Source organism: Prionailurus bengalensis, chromosome E1 (genome assembly GCF_016509475.1).
Source record: "Prionailurus bengalensis isolate Pbe53 chromosome E1, Fcat_Pben_1.1_paternal_pri, whole genome shotgun sequence".
Lineage (NCBI taxonomy): Eukaryota > Metazoa > Chordata > Mammalia > Carnivora > Felidae > Prionailurus > Prionailurus bengalensis.
Genome location: NC_057347.1, coordinates 22,785,685 through 22,801,538, shown reverse-complemented (window position 1 = coordinate 22,801,538; position 15,854 = coordinate 22,785,685). Strand labels below are relative to the sequence as shown.

The window sequence follows — 15,854 nt, the reverse complement described above, 5'->3', positions numbered from 1 at the left end:
GAGCCAAAGTCAGACACTTAACCGACTGAGCCACCCAGGTGCCCCGCTCTGGTTCCATTTTAGATTGAAGTTCGAGAAATAAAAGGGAAGAATGTAGAGAAATGGAGTGTCTCCGTACCAGACCTATTAAGGATTTCCATTGTAGTTTCAGGACAGGAGACGTTAGACAGTGAAGATAATGGGTCTTTTCATGTGCTATTCTTCTACCTAGTTTCCCTTTCTTTCCCCATCTCTCCCTCTCAACCTGGTGCATTCCTTTTTTTTTTTTTTTTAATGTTTATTCATTTTGAGAGACAGTGCACGAGTAGGGGAGGGGCAGAAAGAGAGGTGGAGAGAGAGAATCCAAAGCAGGCTTCTTGCTGTGAGCACAGAGCCCAACGTGGGGCTCGATCCCACAAACTGTGAGATTGTGACCTGAGCCCAAATCAAGAGTTGGACACAACTGATTGAACCACCCAGGTGCCCCTCAACCTGGTGCATTCTTACTTGCAGGTTGCAATTCATGTACCATCTCATTTATGAAATCTCAAACTCACGAGCATAGTTACTGTCACTCCTCAGAACACCCAGAGCACACTGTTCATATGTTATTAGCTCTCCAGAGTGGCACTAGGGTATAATGGTCATGCATGTGACTATATTTGCAAGCTGTTATAAGAGTTGAATGAGCACACAGAATGCATAGCAGGTAAAGTGCTCAACTGATGCTATTATATCTGTTGAATTGCAATGAGTTAATACATGTTTTTGCTCTCTAGATTGTGAGCAGGACGTGTATCTTATTCTGGCTAACAGTAAGGCTGCATGGCAGAATGATAGTAAATGAGTTTTGCAAGAGACAGGGGTTCAGATCCCAGCTCTGTTACTTACTAGGTGTGTAGCCTTGAGCTTTACTACCCTGAATTCAGTTTCTTCATTTATAAGATGATGAAAATAATCCATGTCTTACAAGTTATCATAAAGACAATTTGAGACCATCAGAGTTGCATATCTGGCCCAAAGAAGCCAATCACTAAATAGCAGTTTTTATTGTGACATGTAGCCCGGCTACATTTCATTCTCACAAGAGTTATACAAAGAAGACACTATTATTATCTCTAATTTACACAGAAGGCATCTGAGGCTTTGGTTAGCATAACTAAGGTCTCAAAGCTAGAAAGGGCCAGAGCAAGGATTTCAACATCTCAGATGCTCAAACAATAGCTGATTGAATGAGAGAATGAGTGAAAGTTAGGAGACTTAGCTAGGGTCAGTCAGTGGTGAGGGACAGCCAGCACTGTTGCTCTCGGTCACTATGTTCTCCATAGTCTTTGAACCATCTCTATGAATGAACCGAGAGTAGATGGACACTAGTATTTGTCAGTTTGTGTGTAGTGTGTACAAAGGTTGTGCCCTAACTACCTCTGTTGATAAAATGAAATACTTAGTGAATAAACACATCTTAAATAAATTGGAGGGGCACCTGGGTGGCTCAGTCGGTTAAGCGTCCGACTTCAGCTCAGGTCACAATCTCGTGGTCCGTGAGTTCGAGCCCCGCGTCAGGCTCTGGGCTGATGGCTTAGAGCCTGGAGCCTGCTTCCGATTCTGTGTCTCCCTCTCTCTCTGCCGCTCCCCCATTCATGCTCTGTCTCTCTCTGTCCCCAAAATAAATAAACATTAAAAAAATTAAAAAAAAAATAAATTGGAGGTGAGAAATTTGGGGAAATGTACAAAGGATGTTCATATGGAGCTAGAATCTCAGAAAACATTGTCTATCATAGTTGTTATCAGCATCCAAGTAATAGCAGTGAGACTTGGCAATCACGAGAGTATAGGTTTGCTAGTTCAAAAGCAATTAGGTTTGTTTTGTGGGTCCCAGAAGGTGGAAATTATAGGGAGACAAATTATAACTGAAAATCAGGAAGCCATTTCTAACAGAGCTGTCAGAAAATAGAAGGGACTAATTTGAGAGGTAGTGAGTTACTGTTGCTGGAGGTGTTCAAGCAGTTGCTGAAAAGATTTGTTGGGAGTCGAGAATATTATAGAGAAGACTTAGGAATCAGATAAATGGTTGGACTGGAAGATTTTTAAAGTTCCTTCCAACGCTTCTGTGATTCTATTATATGAACAGAAATTTCTCTAAGAACCATACGTTTACATTTACCTACAGAAGATGCTCACATATGAAAAAAACAATTCATCAGGCTGATTCTGGTTTGCCTGGAGGAAGTGAGAAGGCAGCCAAGAGCAAACAAATGGCAGAAGAGGGTACCCATCCTGCGGATGCCTGCTTTTCTCCCCTCTTGCTGGGCATAAACAACACCCATATGGCCTCTACTTGGAGGAGATCACACAGAAGAAATGGTTTTCTTCTCCTAGAGGAAAAATTTTGATTTGGGTTAGTAAATATTTTGTTTTGCAATTAATAAGAGCTAACAAGGCCATTTATGAAACATTTGCTTCAGAGCCCTGAGTTCAAATTGGATGGCTGCTCTCTGGTCCGTGAAGCAAAAAGGGAAATCGACCATAGTTTAAGGACTATGTTCCAAAGGCTCACATTTTCTTCTGAGCCTTAGAGGCTCCCCCAGCACAGGGTAGAACTATTTAGAAGAGAAAGAACACTCCTGCTCCTACTTCACACTGTGTATGAAGAAACGTATTTTTAGAAGAAGGTTTGAGAAGCTATAACGGTTTCTGCATTTGGTATCAATAGACATTCTTCCAGGAGTAAAATGTCTTAAATGTATAAAATAGTGCATAAAGAACACCACTTTTATGTTTGTTTTTATAAGACCACATCACATATACCCCAGAACTATTCTCCCTTAGTTCTCTATTGCCTTCCTTTCCCTTTGAATTATAAATAGGAGCAACTTTTGGCTCAACTTCTGCCTCTGCATATTCTGTATAACTTGCTTTGGCTCCTGTGCCAATCCATGCCCTTTATCTCTGGGCTCACTGTTGTTGCTTCCTGACTTTAAATGAAAAATGACTAACAGTTTCAGCAATGGAATCTTTCTGCTATGGCAAAATATTAAGCATTCATCTTTACCTATACCTGTTCATGCTGGAAAGGCTTGGGAGCTTGCAATGTTGTTAGAAAATAGTAATATCAAAGAGTGTTTCCAATGTTAAAATGTATCTCCAGTAATCTGTAAGTTCAAAGAAAATATTGTAATCTCCAGAATTCTTGTTAATATAGAAACCACATTTCTGTCCAAGTTATTTCCTGGAACCCCTTGATGTTATTGTTTGGAGCACAGAGGGACTACTGGGCTGGATGGCGTCCAGACCGACATGGAAATGCTCTATTCCAAGACAGTTGTACACGTGGGCAGGATGACTTTTGGAGAAGAGAGCAGGAAGAAGATGGCCAGTAGCTGTCTGAAAAGAATGGAGAATGCGAAAATTATCCAAGCTACCTGTGCGCTGTTAAATTCTGGAGGGGGTGTGATCAAAGCAGAGATTGATGATAAAACCTACAGTTAACGATGCCATGGGCTGGGGCAGGACCTGGAAACTTCTTTTCAGAAGCTCCTTCCTTCAGGTTCACAGAAATACCTTGACTACATGCAGCAGGGGCACAATCTCCTGATTTTTGTAAAGTCCTGGAGCCCAGATGTCTCCAGCCTCCCCCTAAGGATTTGCAGCTTGCGTTCCAATCTCTACCAGAGAGCCGTGACTTCCACTGTCAACCTGAGCGCTAGCAGTGCCTTGGAGCTTCTCAGAGAGAAGCAGTCTAGAGCCCAAAGAGGAAGATCAAGGGTGAAGGAGTGGAGTTCTCAGAAAGTTCCTTAAGGATACATTCAGGAAGAGGAAGATAGGAGGGTGTCTGCCTCAGAACTGTTTCAAAAGGACAGGCTCCTGGGGCGCCTGGGTGGCTCAGTCGGTTGAACGTCTGGCTTCGGCTCAGGTCGTGATCTCATGGTTTGTGAGTTCGAGCCCCGTGTCAGGCTCTGTGCTGACAGCTCAGAGCCTGGAGTCGGTTTCAGATTCTGTGTCTCCTTCTCTCTCTGTTCCTCCCCTGCTCATGCTCTGTCTCTCTCTCTCAAAAATAAATAAACATTAAAAAATTTAAAAAAAAATTTAAAAAAAACCCAAAGGACAGGCTCCTGTATAAGGAGAAACTCAATGTTACGGAGTCAACACGTGTGGAGCTTAAAAGGTTCACCACCAGAAAGATTGTCCCTCGGATTAAAGAAATGCTGCCTCATGTTTCTGCGTTTGCCAACACCCTAGGGGGATACCTAATTATTGGAGTAGATGATAAGAGCAAAGAAGTGTTTGGCTGTCAGAGAGAAAAAGTGAACCCTGACTTACTAAAAAAGGAAATAGAAAGCTGTGTAGAAAAATTGCCAACCTTCCACTTCTGCTGTGAGAAGCCAAAGGTGCATTTCACAACCAAAATCTTGAATGTGTACCAAAACGATGTCCTGTATGGCTATGTCTGTGTGGTTCACATGGGGCCCTTCTGCTGTGTAGTATTCACAGAGGCCCGGATTCCTGGATCATGAGGGACAATTCTGTCACAAGGCTGACGGCGGAGCACTGGGTAGCCATGATGCTGGATATTCAGTCAGGTAAAGCAGAAGAGAAGTCATAATCTAGTCAGCCAGGGAGGAACCCCTTCTGTGCCTTCCATGGGTATTTGGTCAGGTAATTTCGTTGAAGGATAGAAAGCAATTTTGCTTACAAATATTCTCCCATTACAGGGTTCTTTTGAAAATATTTTCAGTTCCAGAGTGCCTGGCTGGCTCAGTCAGTGGAGTGTGTAACTCTTGATCTTGGGTTTGTGAGTTTGGGCCCCACAGCGTGTGTGGAGATTACTTAAAAATACAATCCTGGGGCGCCTGGGTGGCGCAGTCGGTTAAGCGTCCGACTTCAGCCAGGTCACGATCTCGCGGTCCGGGAGTTCGAGCCCCGCATCGGGCTCTGGGCTGATGGCTCGGAGCCTGGAGCCTGTTTCCGATTCTGTGTCTCCCTCTCTCTCTGCCCCTCCCCCGTTCATGCTCTGTCTCTCTCTGTCCCAAAAATAAATAAACGTTGAAAAAAAATTAAAAAAAAAAATACAATCCTAAAAAAATATTTTCAGCTCCAAAGACCCAGAATATGAACTCTTTGAGGTCAAGAAATGCTTGGATTTTGGTCCACTTTTGGAAATTTATCTGATCAGCTATGAATTAGTGAAAGTTCCCTTATGCACGGTAACTGCCTGTTGAAAGAATTTTGTAGGCTGGTTTTCTAGTCAAAAACATTAATCAACAGGGTCACTCTGAAGTCAGTATTTGGGAGAAACACTGTTTAAGGATGACTTCACTAATTCTTTTTTTAAAAAATTTCTTTTAATTGTTTATTCTTGAGAGAGAGAGAGAGAGAGAGAGAGGCAGAGCATGAGTGGGGGAGGGGCAGAGAGAGAGGGAGACATAGAATCCAAAAGCTGGCTCCAGGCTCTGAGCTGTCAGCACAGAGCCTGATGTGGGGCTCAAACCCACCAGCCGGCTGATCACGACCTGAGCCGAAGTTGGTTGCCCAACCAACTGAGCCACCCAGGTGCCCCTCCACTAATTCCTTTAAGGGAAGCTTGTTGACAAATTTGAATGGTTTCTGTAACATTAAGAGCTAATGTCTTCAACCAGTGGGCTTGGGGCACTACCAAGTGGGGAAAAACCGATGTAAAAGGAGATGCTGAGCAGGGGATGAGGGAGGGGAAGAAGGACTCATAGTGTTTTCACCTCCCTTACAATTTGGCTCAGAATCAGCCCTGGTGATTTCTAATCAATCCATAAAGGACTTACAGGTCAGTTTGTCTTCATGGTCAATATGTTCCAAATTTGATAAGAGAAGCTGGGATCAAAACTCGAGTGATTTTGCTAAATCATTCTGTCCTAAATTTGTTTGAGTTTACTTTTCTCATAGACACACACCCCAATCTAGAGATCCTGCCGCTTTCTGATCCAACTAAACCTTGAATGGAGGTTTAAACAAACTATAACAAAATAAAAAAAAAAATACTGTGCTAACCTTTTTCTGATCAGCCACCAGCAGCCTTTCCTTTTAGGGGTGACCCAGAATCAGAATATCAGAAGGAAACGTTAGGGGCCACCAGCTCACGTTCGCACGAGAGAGGAAATGACTTGCCCAAAATGAGCCACACAGTGACTTAGAAGATGCGTGACACTCCAAGAGTCCCCAGTCTTCATTTCCTAACATATGTGAACTGTTTGAGGCGTAGAAAGCATGAGTGGCTCAGGCACGCTGCACATCTCACATCAACAGTAGTAAGGGCAATGAAAAAGAGTTTTCTTTTTTCATCTGAAACAACTTGCCGTGTGTTTGTTTAGCAACTTCCAGTCTGGCCACTGACTACAGCTTTCACCTGAGTTCACCAGCTCCATCAGCCCTAGGAAGCCCATCATCTCCCAAAAAAGTCCTGGAATTTAAGAGGCCTCTACAACAATGTCTGTTTCCAGGTATTCCTTCTTCATTATAGCTGAAGGGACTTTGTTTTCTAAAACTGAGTTGGAGGATGGGGGCGCATCTGGGTGGCTCAGTTGGTTAAGCATCTGACTCTTGACCTCAGCCTAGGTCTTGATTCAGGGTTGTGAATTCAAGTCCTGCATTGGGCTCCACGCTGGACATGAACCCTAAAAAAACAAAATTAAAGTTAAAATAGTAACAATAATAATAATAATAAAGTTGGGGAGTGCCTGCCTAGCTCAGTTGGTAGAGCGTGAAACTCTTGATCTTGGGGTCATGAGTTTGAGCCCCACATTGACAATAGAGTTTACAAAAAATAATAAATTGGGAGGAATTGGTAGCAATTAGTCCAAGGCAATTAGTCCTTAAAGGAGGTCAAATGTAGACATAATGGTCCTGAAATAATATATACGATGGACTCTTGTTTCTCAGTTATTGTATCCACATTATATTTCTGCGTGCTTTGGGGCTTCCAGTCACGTATGGCTTTTGTTCTCCAAATTTGAGAAAATATAGGAATTCTCTTAAATTCTTTAAGTCTATACCACAGTGGCCCCTGGCTTTCCAATCAGAAAGAGGTGAACTGGAGTGCCTGGGTGGCTTAATAGGTTAAGCATCTGACTGGCTCAGGTCATGATCTCACAGTCTGTAAGTTCGAGCCCCCTATCAGGCTCTGTGCTGACTGCTCAGAGCCTGGAGCCTGCTTCGGATTCTGTGTCTCCTTCTCTTTCTGCTGCTCACTCTCTGTCTCTCTCATTCAAAAATAAACAGTGAAAAAAAAATTAAAAATAAAAGAGAGAGGTGAACCATGGGGTCACCTGGACTCTTCCTAAGGCAGAGCTTCTCAATCTTGGCACTATTGATATTCGAGCTCGATAATTTTTGTTGAGGGGGGCTGCCCTGTGACTTTGTTGGATATTTAGCAGCATTTCTGCCCTCTACTCACTAGATGCCGGTAACACCTTCTCCAGCTATGACAAAAAATATTCCAGATATTGTCAAATGTCCCCCAGGGGGCAAAACTGCCACAGGTTAAGAATCAACGTCCTGAAGGAAAGTTCTTGGATCCCTAAAGCACCAGGTACACACACACACACACACACACACACACCTTAGCCGGAAGAAATGCCTTCCTAACAGTAGTGGACCACTTGGGGTTGAGGAGAAGGTACCAGGAGGCTATTCTATTCTGTGAAGACTCCTCCCTATTGCCTTCTCCTGCTGCCAGAAATAGGAAATTTGTAGTCCTGGCCTGTGAAGAGGGGGTGCTTTCTCTTTTTAAAAATTATTGAGTTAATTTAAAATTTTAATTCCAGAGTAGCTAATTACAGTGTTACATTAGTTTCAGGTGTACAATACAGTGATTCAGCAGCTCCATATATTACTCAGTGCTCATCAAGATGAGTGTACTCTTGGGGCGCCTGGGTGGCGCAGTCGGTTAAGCATCCGACTTCAGCCAGGTCACGATCTCGAGGTCCGTGAGTTCGAGCCCCACGTCAGGCTCTGGGCTGATGGCTCAGAGCCTGGAGCCTGTTTCTGATTCTGTGTCTCCCTCTGTCTCTGCCCCTCCCCCGTTCATGCTCTGTCTCTCTCTGTCCCAAAAATAAATAAACGTTGAAAAAAAAAATTTTTTTAAAGATGAGTGTACTCTTGGGGTGCCTGGGTGGCTCAGTCAGTTAAGCATCGGACTTCAGCTTAGGTCATGATCTTGTGGTCTGTGAGTTCGAGCCCTGCCTCAGGCTCTGTGCTGACAGCCGGAAGCCTGCCTCAGATTCTGTGTCTCCCTCTCTCTCTGCCCCTTCCCCACTCACACTCAGTCTCTCAAAAAATCAATAAATGTTAAAAATTTTTTTAAAAAGATAAGTGTATTCTTTTTTTAATGTTTAAAAAACACATTTTTAAAAAAAATGCAAGCGAGGGAAGGGCAAGAGAGAGAGACAGAATCTAAAGCAGGCTCCAGGCTCTGAGCTGTCAGCACAGAGCTCAATGCGGAGCTCGAACTCACAAGCTATGAGATCATGACCTGAGCCAAAGTTCGTGCTCAACTGACTGAGCCACCCAGGCACCCCAAGATAAGTGTACTCTTAATCCCCTTCATATCCATGCCTCTACCCACCTTTCCTGGGATAACCATCTGATTGTTCTCTGTAGTTAAAAGTCTGTTTTTTGGTTTGTGTCTTTTCCCCTCTTTGTTCATTTGTTTTGTTTATTAAATTCCACATATGAGTGAAATCATATGGTATTTTTATTTCGTTAACTGACTTATTTCACTTAGCATAATACTCTCTAGATCCATCCATGTCATTGCAAATGGCAAGATTTCATTCTATGGCCAAAAATATTCCATATATATATGTATATTTCCATATATATATATATTTCCATATATATATTTATATATATATATATTTCCATGTGTGTATATATATATATTTCCATATATATATATATATATATATATATTTCTCACATCTTTATCCATTCAACTATCAATGGACATTTGGGCTGCTTCCATAGTTTGGCTATTGTAAGTAATGCTGCAATAAACGTAGGGGTGCCTATATCCCTTTGAATTAGTGTTTTCATATTCTTTGGGTAAATATCCAGTATTGTGATTACCAGGTCTTTCTAGATATGTCTCCTGAGCCAGGGGAAACAAAGGCAAAAATAAATTATTGGGCTACATCAAAATAAAGAGGGGGTGCTTTCTTTGTAGACAAGGAAACCCATAGTTCCATGGCTAGATTCATTTCTTCCTATGATGTTGCAGGAATACTTACAATATGCTTTTGTAAATTTTAGTTTGTAATTTCTATTTCTTGCATTTTCAGTGACACAGGAAGAGATACAGTTTAAACCGGTATCCCTCTGTAAGAAGCTCTTCTCTGATCATAAAGGACTCAAGGAGTTAATGAAGACACAGATATATCCTTGTTCTCAGGGGATTGTGATAGTTTCTAGAAGCTGGGCCAGTGATGTTGGCTTAAGGAAAGAGCAGGATGTCCTGTGCGATGCTCTTCTAAGAGCAGTTAACAGTCCCCTGGTACTCCATACAATCTTAATACGCCCCGGTTGGATTGGAGGGCTTGAATATGGCCGAAACACTTTTCATCAGTTAAAGCAGAAACTGGGAACCATTGGTGGTTACACAGGGAAAGTGTGTGCTATCCCAAGGTTGATGCACCTGTCCAGCACACAGTGCAGCCCCAATGAAATCCCTGTTCACTACCCCCAGTCCTACAGGCTTGCTGCCAAGGATGAAATGGAAGACTTGTTGCCGGCCTTTATCATAGTCTCACTGTGTTCCAGATCTCTTCTGAGTGACCAGCTGGGCTGTGAATTTTTCAACTTGCTCATAGAGGAGCAATGTGAGTTGCTTTCAGAAAGCCTTCAGGAGCCGCGAGAATTGTTTATCCACTGCTTTCCAGGAACCAGGAAGACAGCCCTAGCCATAAAGATCATAGAGAAAATTAAGCATTTGTTGCACTGCAAACCAAAAGAGATCCTTTATGTTTGTGAAAGCGACTCTTTAAAGGATTATGTGATGTAAGAGTGCCACCGACTCAACATGATAAACATATTTAGTCAGTCTTTTCGACAGTATCTCAAGAGTTATCTGCGTTTCTAGTTTAAGACGTTGTGAGGCCTTAGCTGCATAAATCTGAGAGCCCAAACCCTATACACATCTCCAAATGATCAGGTAGTTGAGCTACAAATGGGTACTATGTAATGCTCAGGTTTAAACATCTCATTACAAATTAGCCAACTATATATATCACTTTAAATTTCTTTAACTAGAAACATTTTTTTCCCTACAATCTCTGGCCTTAACTTTAAGAAAAGTGGAAATAAGCCTGTTTTGTTTTAAGTATACATTTTGCTTGATATTTAATGCTTCAAAGTCATAGAGTATTTCAGTTAATTAGACATTATACCTAACAGGAACTTGAATTTAAATACCCATTTCATTTTGTTTATAAACTGTTTTCATTTGTTTGACTTATTCTGAATCGACAACTGCAGAAAACATGCAAATTTGCCTCTGATTTAAGTCTTTACCTTTCAGTGTAGTAAAAAAAAAAAAAATTGGTTGTTATACAATCTAGCAAATGAGGGCAAACTCACTTTAATTTTTGGTTTGGTTTACTCATGTACCCAATAAATCTTTTGGGGCCCCACTTATATGCTAGGAATGTGTACATTTAGTGTTACCAGGGAAAAACATATTGAAGATGGGGCCCTAAAGATCCGATAAGGGAGATAAGAAAAAAATAAGCAAATTGAATGTTGCATAATTAATATGATAATAAGGATATGCTTATTTTAACTTAGGTTGGAGGTTGGCCAGCAAATAGTCCTGGGTGAAGGATCCTTTGGCATACTCTTAAGAAGTCAGTAGGAGAAGTGGAGGGCTTTTTAGGCAAAGGGCACACAGCAAGTGCAAAGGCACATGAGAGAATCAGAATGGTAGGTCTTACTGGAGTAGGGAGGGAGTAGAGGTATATAGCAGGTGATGAAGTTAGAAAGGAAGGAGATTCCAAATTATGGAGGATCTTGTAAACTGTGCTAAGGGCTATGCTGTATGGGTAAGTTTAAAAATATCCCAGTCAAAAGGCAAATTCAACAAGTTATTTATTGAACCCCTAATATGAGGGGACTAAGAATCGGTGCTTTCCTTCAAGAAGTCTACACAGTCGAAACAGGTACAGAAGAACGTAAGTAGCTGTGATTCAAGGTATAGGGGGAGTAAATCCCCAAGGACTGCATATATAAATCAGGAAATCTATAGGAATGATGTTATTTGGATCTAAATTAGAGGAAAGAAACAACCAAGTTTACTTTGAAAAAATCACCTATATCTATATCTATCTATATAACGAAATTGGCTGTTTCCTTGCCTCCTCTAATTTGTTCCTCCTCCTCTAGTACGCTAAAACATACTACAAAGGAAAATTGAGCTAAGTAAACAGAGTAGCAGTCCCAGAGAGGCATAGCCCTGTAGATTTTCTATCTTACTTGACATGTCATGGAACTCAGCAACTTCCTGATGTTTTCCTTACCAAAATCTAAAAAGGCTTTCGTTTTGTACTACCAGTAAGTGGGGAAATAGGATTTGCTTTAGATAGGAATTCATCCTAGCCCATACCTCTTTTGCACATGAAAATTATGCCTCCAGGGACCTGCTCACCTGCTCTAAAAAGGAAGAAAGTTAAGCAATGATAGTAACAAGTGGAAATTGCTTTTGAGATTTCCTGTCAATGTAATAGCCTGTCTTTAGGGATTGTCAAGCAGCAGAAATGGACTAGTAATAGAAATGAAATCTCCTACCTGGGTTCATTTCAAAAATTTTCATGTGCAGATTTAATTAGATAACCCCAAAGAGTAGAGTTTGCAATTTATGTATTCTATCAGGTAACTTGTAAGTAGTTTTGTAGTGTTTAGGACACCACTGAGTCAATGAATCAGTCTCCAAATGAGAACCAGCCTCTAATTCCAATGTAGATAGTGATGCATATGGTGTTCCCTTTGTATATATGCCTGAAACCTTATTCTCTCTTTCATTCTCTAGCCAACAAACCACCTGCAGAGTTGTGACTCGGAAAACCTTCTTACAAGGGGAGTTCCTAGAGGTTAAACACATAGTGATGGATGAGACTGAGAATTTCTGCAGTAAATGTGGAGACTAGTACTTGAAGGCCAGGAGCATCACCCTTCCAAAGTTGAGGGGAGCTGGGAGTGAAAACCTTCATCATGGGATTCTCTGGATTATTCTGGACCCTTTCCAAGTCCATCATGCAGATATTAATGGCGTCCCCCCTTCATCTGCTCAGTTTCCTCGAAAAACAATCACCAATGGGATCCACTGTGCTCTGGAAATAGCAACGTTCACGAAAGAAGAAATGAGGAGGGATCAGAGCAAATCTGCCCTCTGGCAGGTCCCCAGACACACTGCCATTGTTCAGGGAAACTGCCTACAAGGAAGCAGTGTGTGCCCAGGGTCTGCCTGGGGTGGATGACACAGAGACTGGCCTCACTATGGAACAAATTGTGAAACACGTGGCGGAAAGGTGTCACCACCTGTTCCAATGTGGCTACCTGCCCAAAGACATAGCCATTCTGTGCAGGAAAAGGGAGGACAGAGGACGCTATGAACCTGCACTGCCTAAAGCAGTGGGATTATTTGTAACCCCTGGAGCAACGAAGGTTGTGTTCAGCCAGGCCTCCGGTGTTTGGGGCAGTCACATCATCTTAGACAGTATTCAACAGTTTTCAGGCCTGGAGAGGAAGAATGTGTTTGGGCTGAGTCCAGAATGTGCACTGTCAGAAGAAGCACATGAGCTCCGCTTTGCCTCATGAGCCATTAAACACCTCTATGTGCTTTATGAAAAGAGGGCAGCTTTCCGAAAATTATTTTCACAATACAGGTGCCAGAAAGAGCAGAGTCTCTTCTCTGGGGGAGGTGGCAGCTACTCCTTCTCACATATTGCAAGTGAGAAAGTCAAGGCACAGTAAGTACCGTGTGGAGCCAAGAAATGTCTCTTGGGAGTGACCTTTCACTCTGTGTGCTGTTACTGTCCTTTTCCTCCTCCTATACACTTATGGCAGACTGACGATTGGTCCCCTGCCTCTGGTTTTCCTATCCAGTCCATCTTTCAGGGACCAGCGGTTCTCCTTAAATGGGGAACTGACTGTGTGGCATTCCCTGCCAACGTATCTGCAAGGAGGCCCTGCAGGCTAGAAGCCAAACCAATTTTCAAGGCTTTCCATGACACACCCTGACTTCCTCTCCTAATGTGTCCTTTGTTATAACTCCTCTCCCAAGGCGTCTAAGGCAGCCCAGCCTTGCTGACCCATTTTGGGAGTGGGAGGGAGGATGCCCCCCAGGCTACTTATTTTAACTGGGTATCTCAGGGGCAGCACCTTGTTGAGTACCTCATACTGGCTCTGGGTCTCGAGCTTCACGGGCCCACAACTTGATTTCCTCTTTGCACGAAGCATGGATTGGTCTCTTGGAGATGGTTTGATGCCAGTCAAGCTCACAAAAGACCAACGCACACATGAAAATGTCACCCTGTCAGTTTACAGTGAGTACTGTAGTAGTAAGTGGGCCAGATGCTTTTGCTAATCTATATATTCAATGGCAACATTGGAAGCCAAATTATGAGCATAGCTTTGCAGCAATGGGGATCCCATTCAAATGTGTGAAGAGTCTAGGCAATATTCGACTAGTGCAGTCATCTCTAAAATAGGGATATTTCCACCACAAGGACTCAGGTCAGGTTTACAAAATAAAGCAAATTTATTTTTCTTCTCTCCTAGTTTCCAAAGTTTCCAGGTTGACCACCAACCCTCCCCTTACTCCTCCCAACACACACAACACACACACACACACACACACACACACACACACTGCTCATGTTCATCCTCTACCTGTTCATATGTTCACCTAGGCTCAAAACTGCTTATCCTTTGCTGCTGGCCTGGGAAATGGTCTGTCTGTAAGAGGCCTTTGCACATCCCTGAGCTCTTCCATTATGATTTGGTGTTAATTTTAATCAACAGCCTGGATGGCAAATCTACCACCCATGCCATCCCTACCCACTCCTGGCTTCTGGCTGTGCTTCTCTTCTCTGCCTTCAAAGCCTTGTCTGCCCCTCTACCTGCTGAAATCCTAGCTTGTCGATCAAGTCTTTGTTCAAAAGGCCAACTCCTCAAATTAAACGTTCGCCATCCCCCTGACCTAAATTTTGTCTCTCCTTTTGCAGCCATTCTCTGGCTTAAAAACTTTTTGAGGATAGTGCCAAAGTCATTCTAAGCTGTGCCAGAGAAGTAGCTGTCAGCATAACAAGATCTATGTAATACTCTCCTATCATGTTTTCTTTCCAGTGTATGTGAAGTAGAAATAAAACACAGTTCCCTTTCTCTGGTCAGCTCCCCAAACAGCTAAGCCAATGCCGTGCTCTTCAATGCAAACTTGCTTTCCTGTTTGTAAGGATTTTTAAGTTGCTTTGGAAATATTCCAGCTTCCAGATTGCTTTTTAACTTTTATTTGTGTTTGAGAGGCAGAGAGAGACAGAGCATGAGCTGGGGAGGGGCAGAGAGAGAGGGAGACACAGAATCTGAATCAGGCTGTCAGCAGAGCCTGATGCAGGGCTGGAACCCACAAACAGTGAGATTGTGACCTGAGCTGAAGTTGGACGCTTAACCGACTGGGACACCCAGGTGCCCCTCCAGATTGCTTTTAATTTCTAGAAAGGTTTCAGAAAACTTTATTGATGCTGGGCAGGCATGAATGCAAAAGAAAGTGTGGAAATATTCCTTTGGCTATAGTTTCACATAAAGCCCATCACCTTTCCAAGAGATGGGAGAGGATCAGACAAGCCAGTCTGAAACCTAATGGTCAGCTTTACTGACCATGGACTGAACAGAAGAACTTCTCCCCTCCCTGCCTCTGCCTGCTTCCGTTACTTGACATTTCCTCCCTTTTACCATTTCTTGGGGATATTTGGGTACTTTGGGTGGGAGAAATAAAGTTCAGCAAGTAATTCTTTTCTGATGAAGCAAAAGACACCACTGCATTAACATTTGGATAATGGGAGGTGTGTGAATTCTCTAAAATTAATTTAAAGAGTCAAGTGAGGAGGGATTAGGGGAATGGAAAAAACAGGGAACTGCTATATTTTAGTCATAAGCCTCAGTACGATTTAACTTTTTAAACTGTATGTATACATTATATAATCTGATAAAATCATTCATTTTAAAAATAATTATTTTAGGGGCGCCTGGGTGGCTCAGTTGGTTAAACATCCAACTTTGGCTCAGGTCATGATCTTGCACTTCGTGAGTTCAAGCCCTGCATCCGTCTCTATGCTGGCAGCTTGGAACCTGGAGCCTGCTTCAGATTCTGTGTCTCCCTCTCTCTGTCCCTCCCTTGCTCACGCTCTGTCTCTCTGTCTCTCTCTCCAAAATAAATATTATAAATAAAACAATACAAATAAAAATAATTGTTTTATATATTGACTTTGAGAGTCTATCAGTTCTTAGTCTACTTCAATAACTCACTCTGGCTTAAAGTAGAAGGTCTAACTCAGTGGTTCTCAGCCCTGGCTACTCCTGAAAATCGTTTGTACGGGGGCAAAGGGGCCTTAAAATATACCAGCGATCAGGGCAAACACCCAACCAATTAAATAAGCATCTCCAGGCATGGGCTTGAGTATCGGTATTTATTAAAAGTCGTCCAGATGATTCTTATATGCCACCAGGATTGAGAACTATTGACCCCTTCTCCGAGTCTGTTCTTTCTGTCCTGAAATAGATGTATACACCTTTCTCTTCCAATCAGACTGGGAGCTCCTTGAGAGTAAGGATGGTCACTTACATATCTTTATTTCCCCAAA

General features: G+C 42.5%; 1 protein-coding gene across 1 annotated transcript; it reads left to right on the top strand.

Moving 5' to 3' along the window:
- Positions 1-3,231: 3,231 nt before the first annotated feature.
- SLFN14 (schlafen family member 14) lies at positions 3,232-14,556 on the top strand (the record flags this gene model as incomplete). Its single annotated transcript, XM_043582629.1, is given in 7 exon segments — positions 3,232-3,839; positions 4,088-4,470; positions 4,473-4,559; positions 6,321-6,449; positions 9,288-10,002; positions 12,026-12,365; positions 12,367-14,556. Coding segments are annotated over 7 exon segments (2,865 nt in total), but the record flags the coding sequence as incomplete, so codon positions are not given.
- Positions 14,557-15,854: the final 1,298 nt, after the last annotated feature.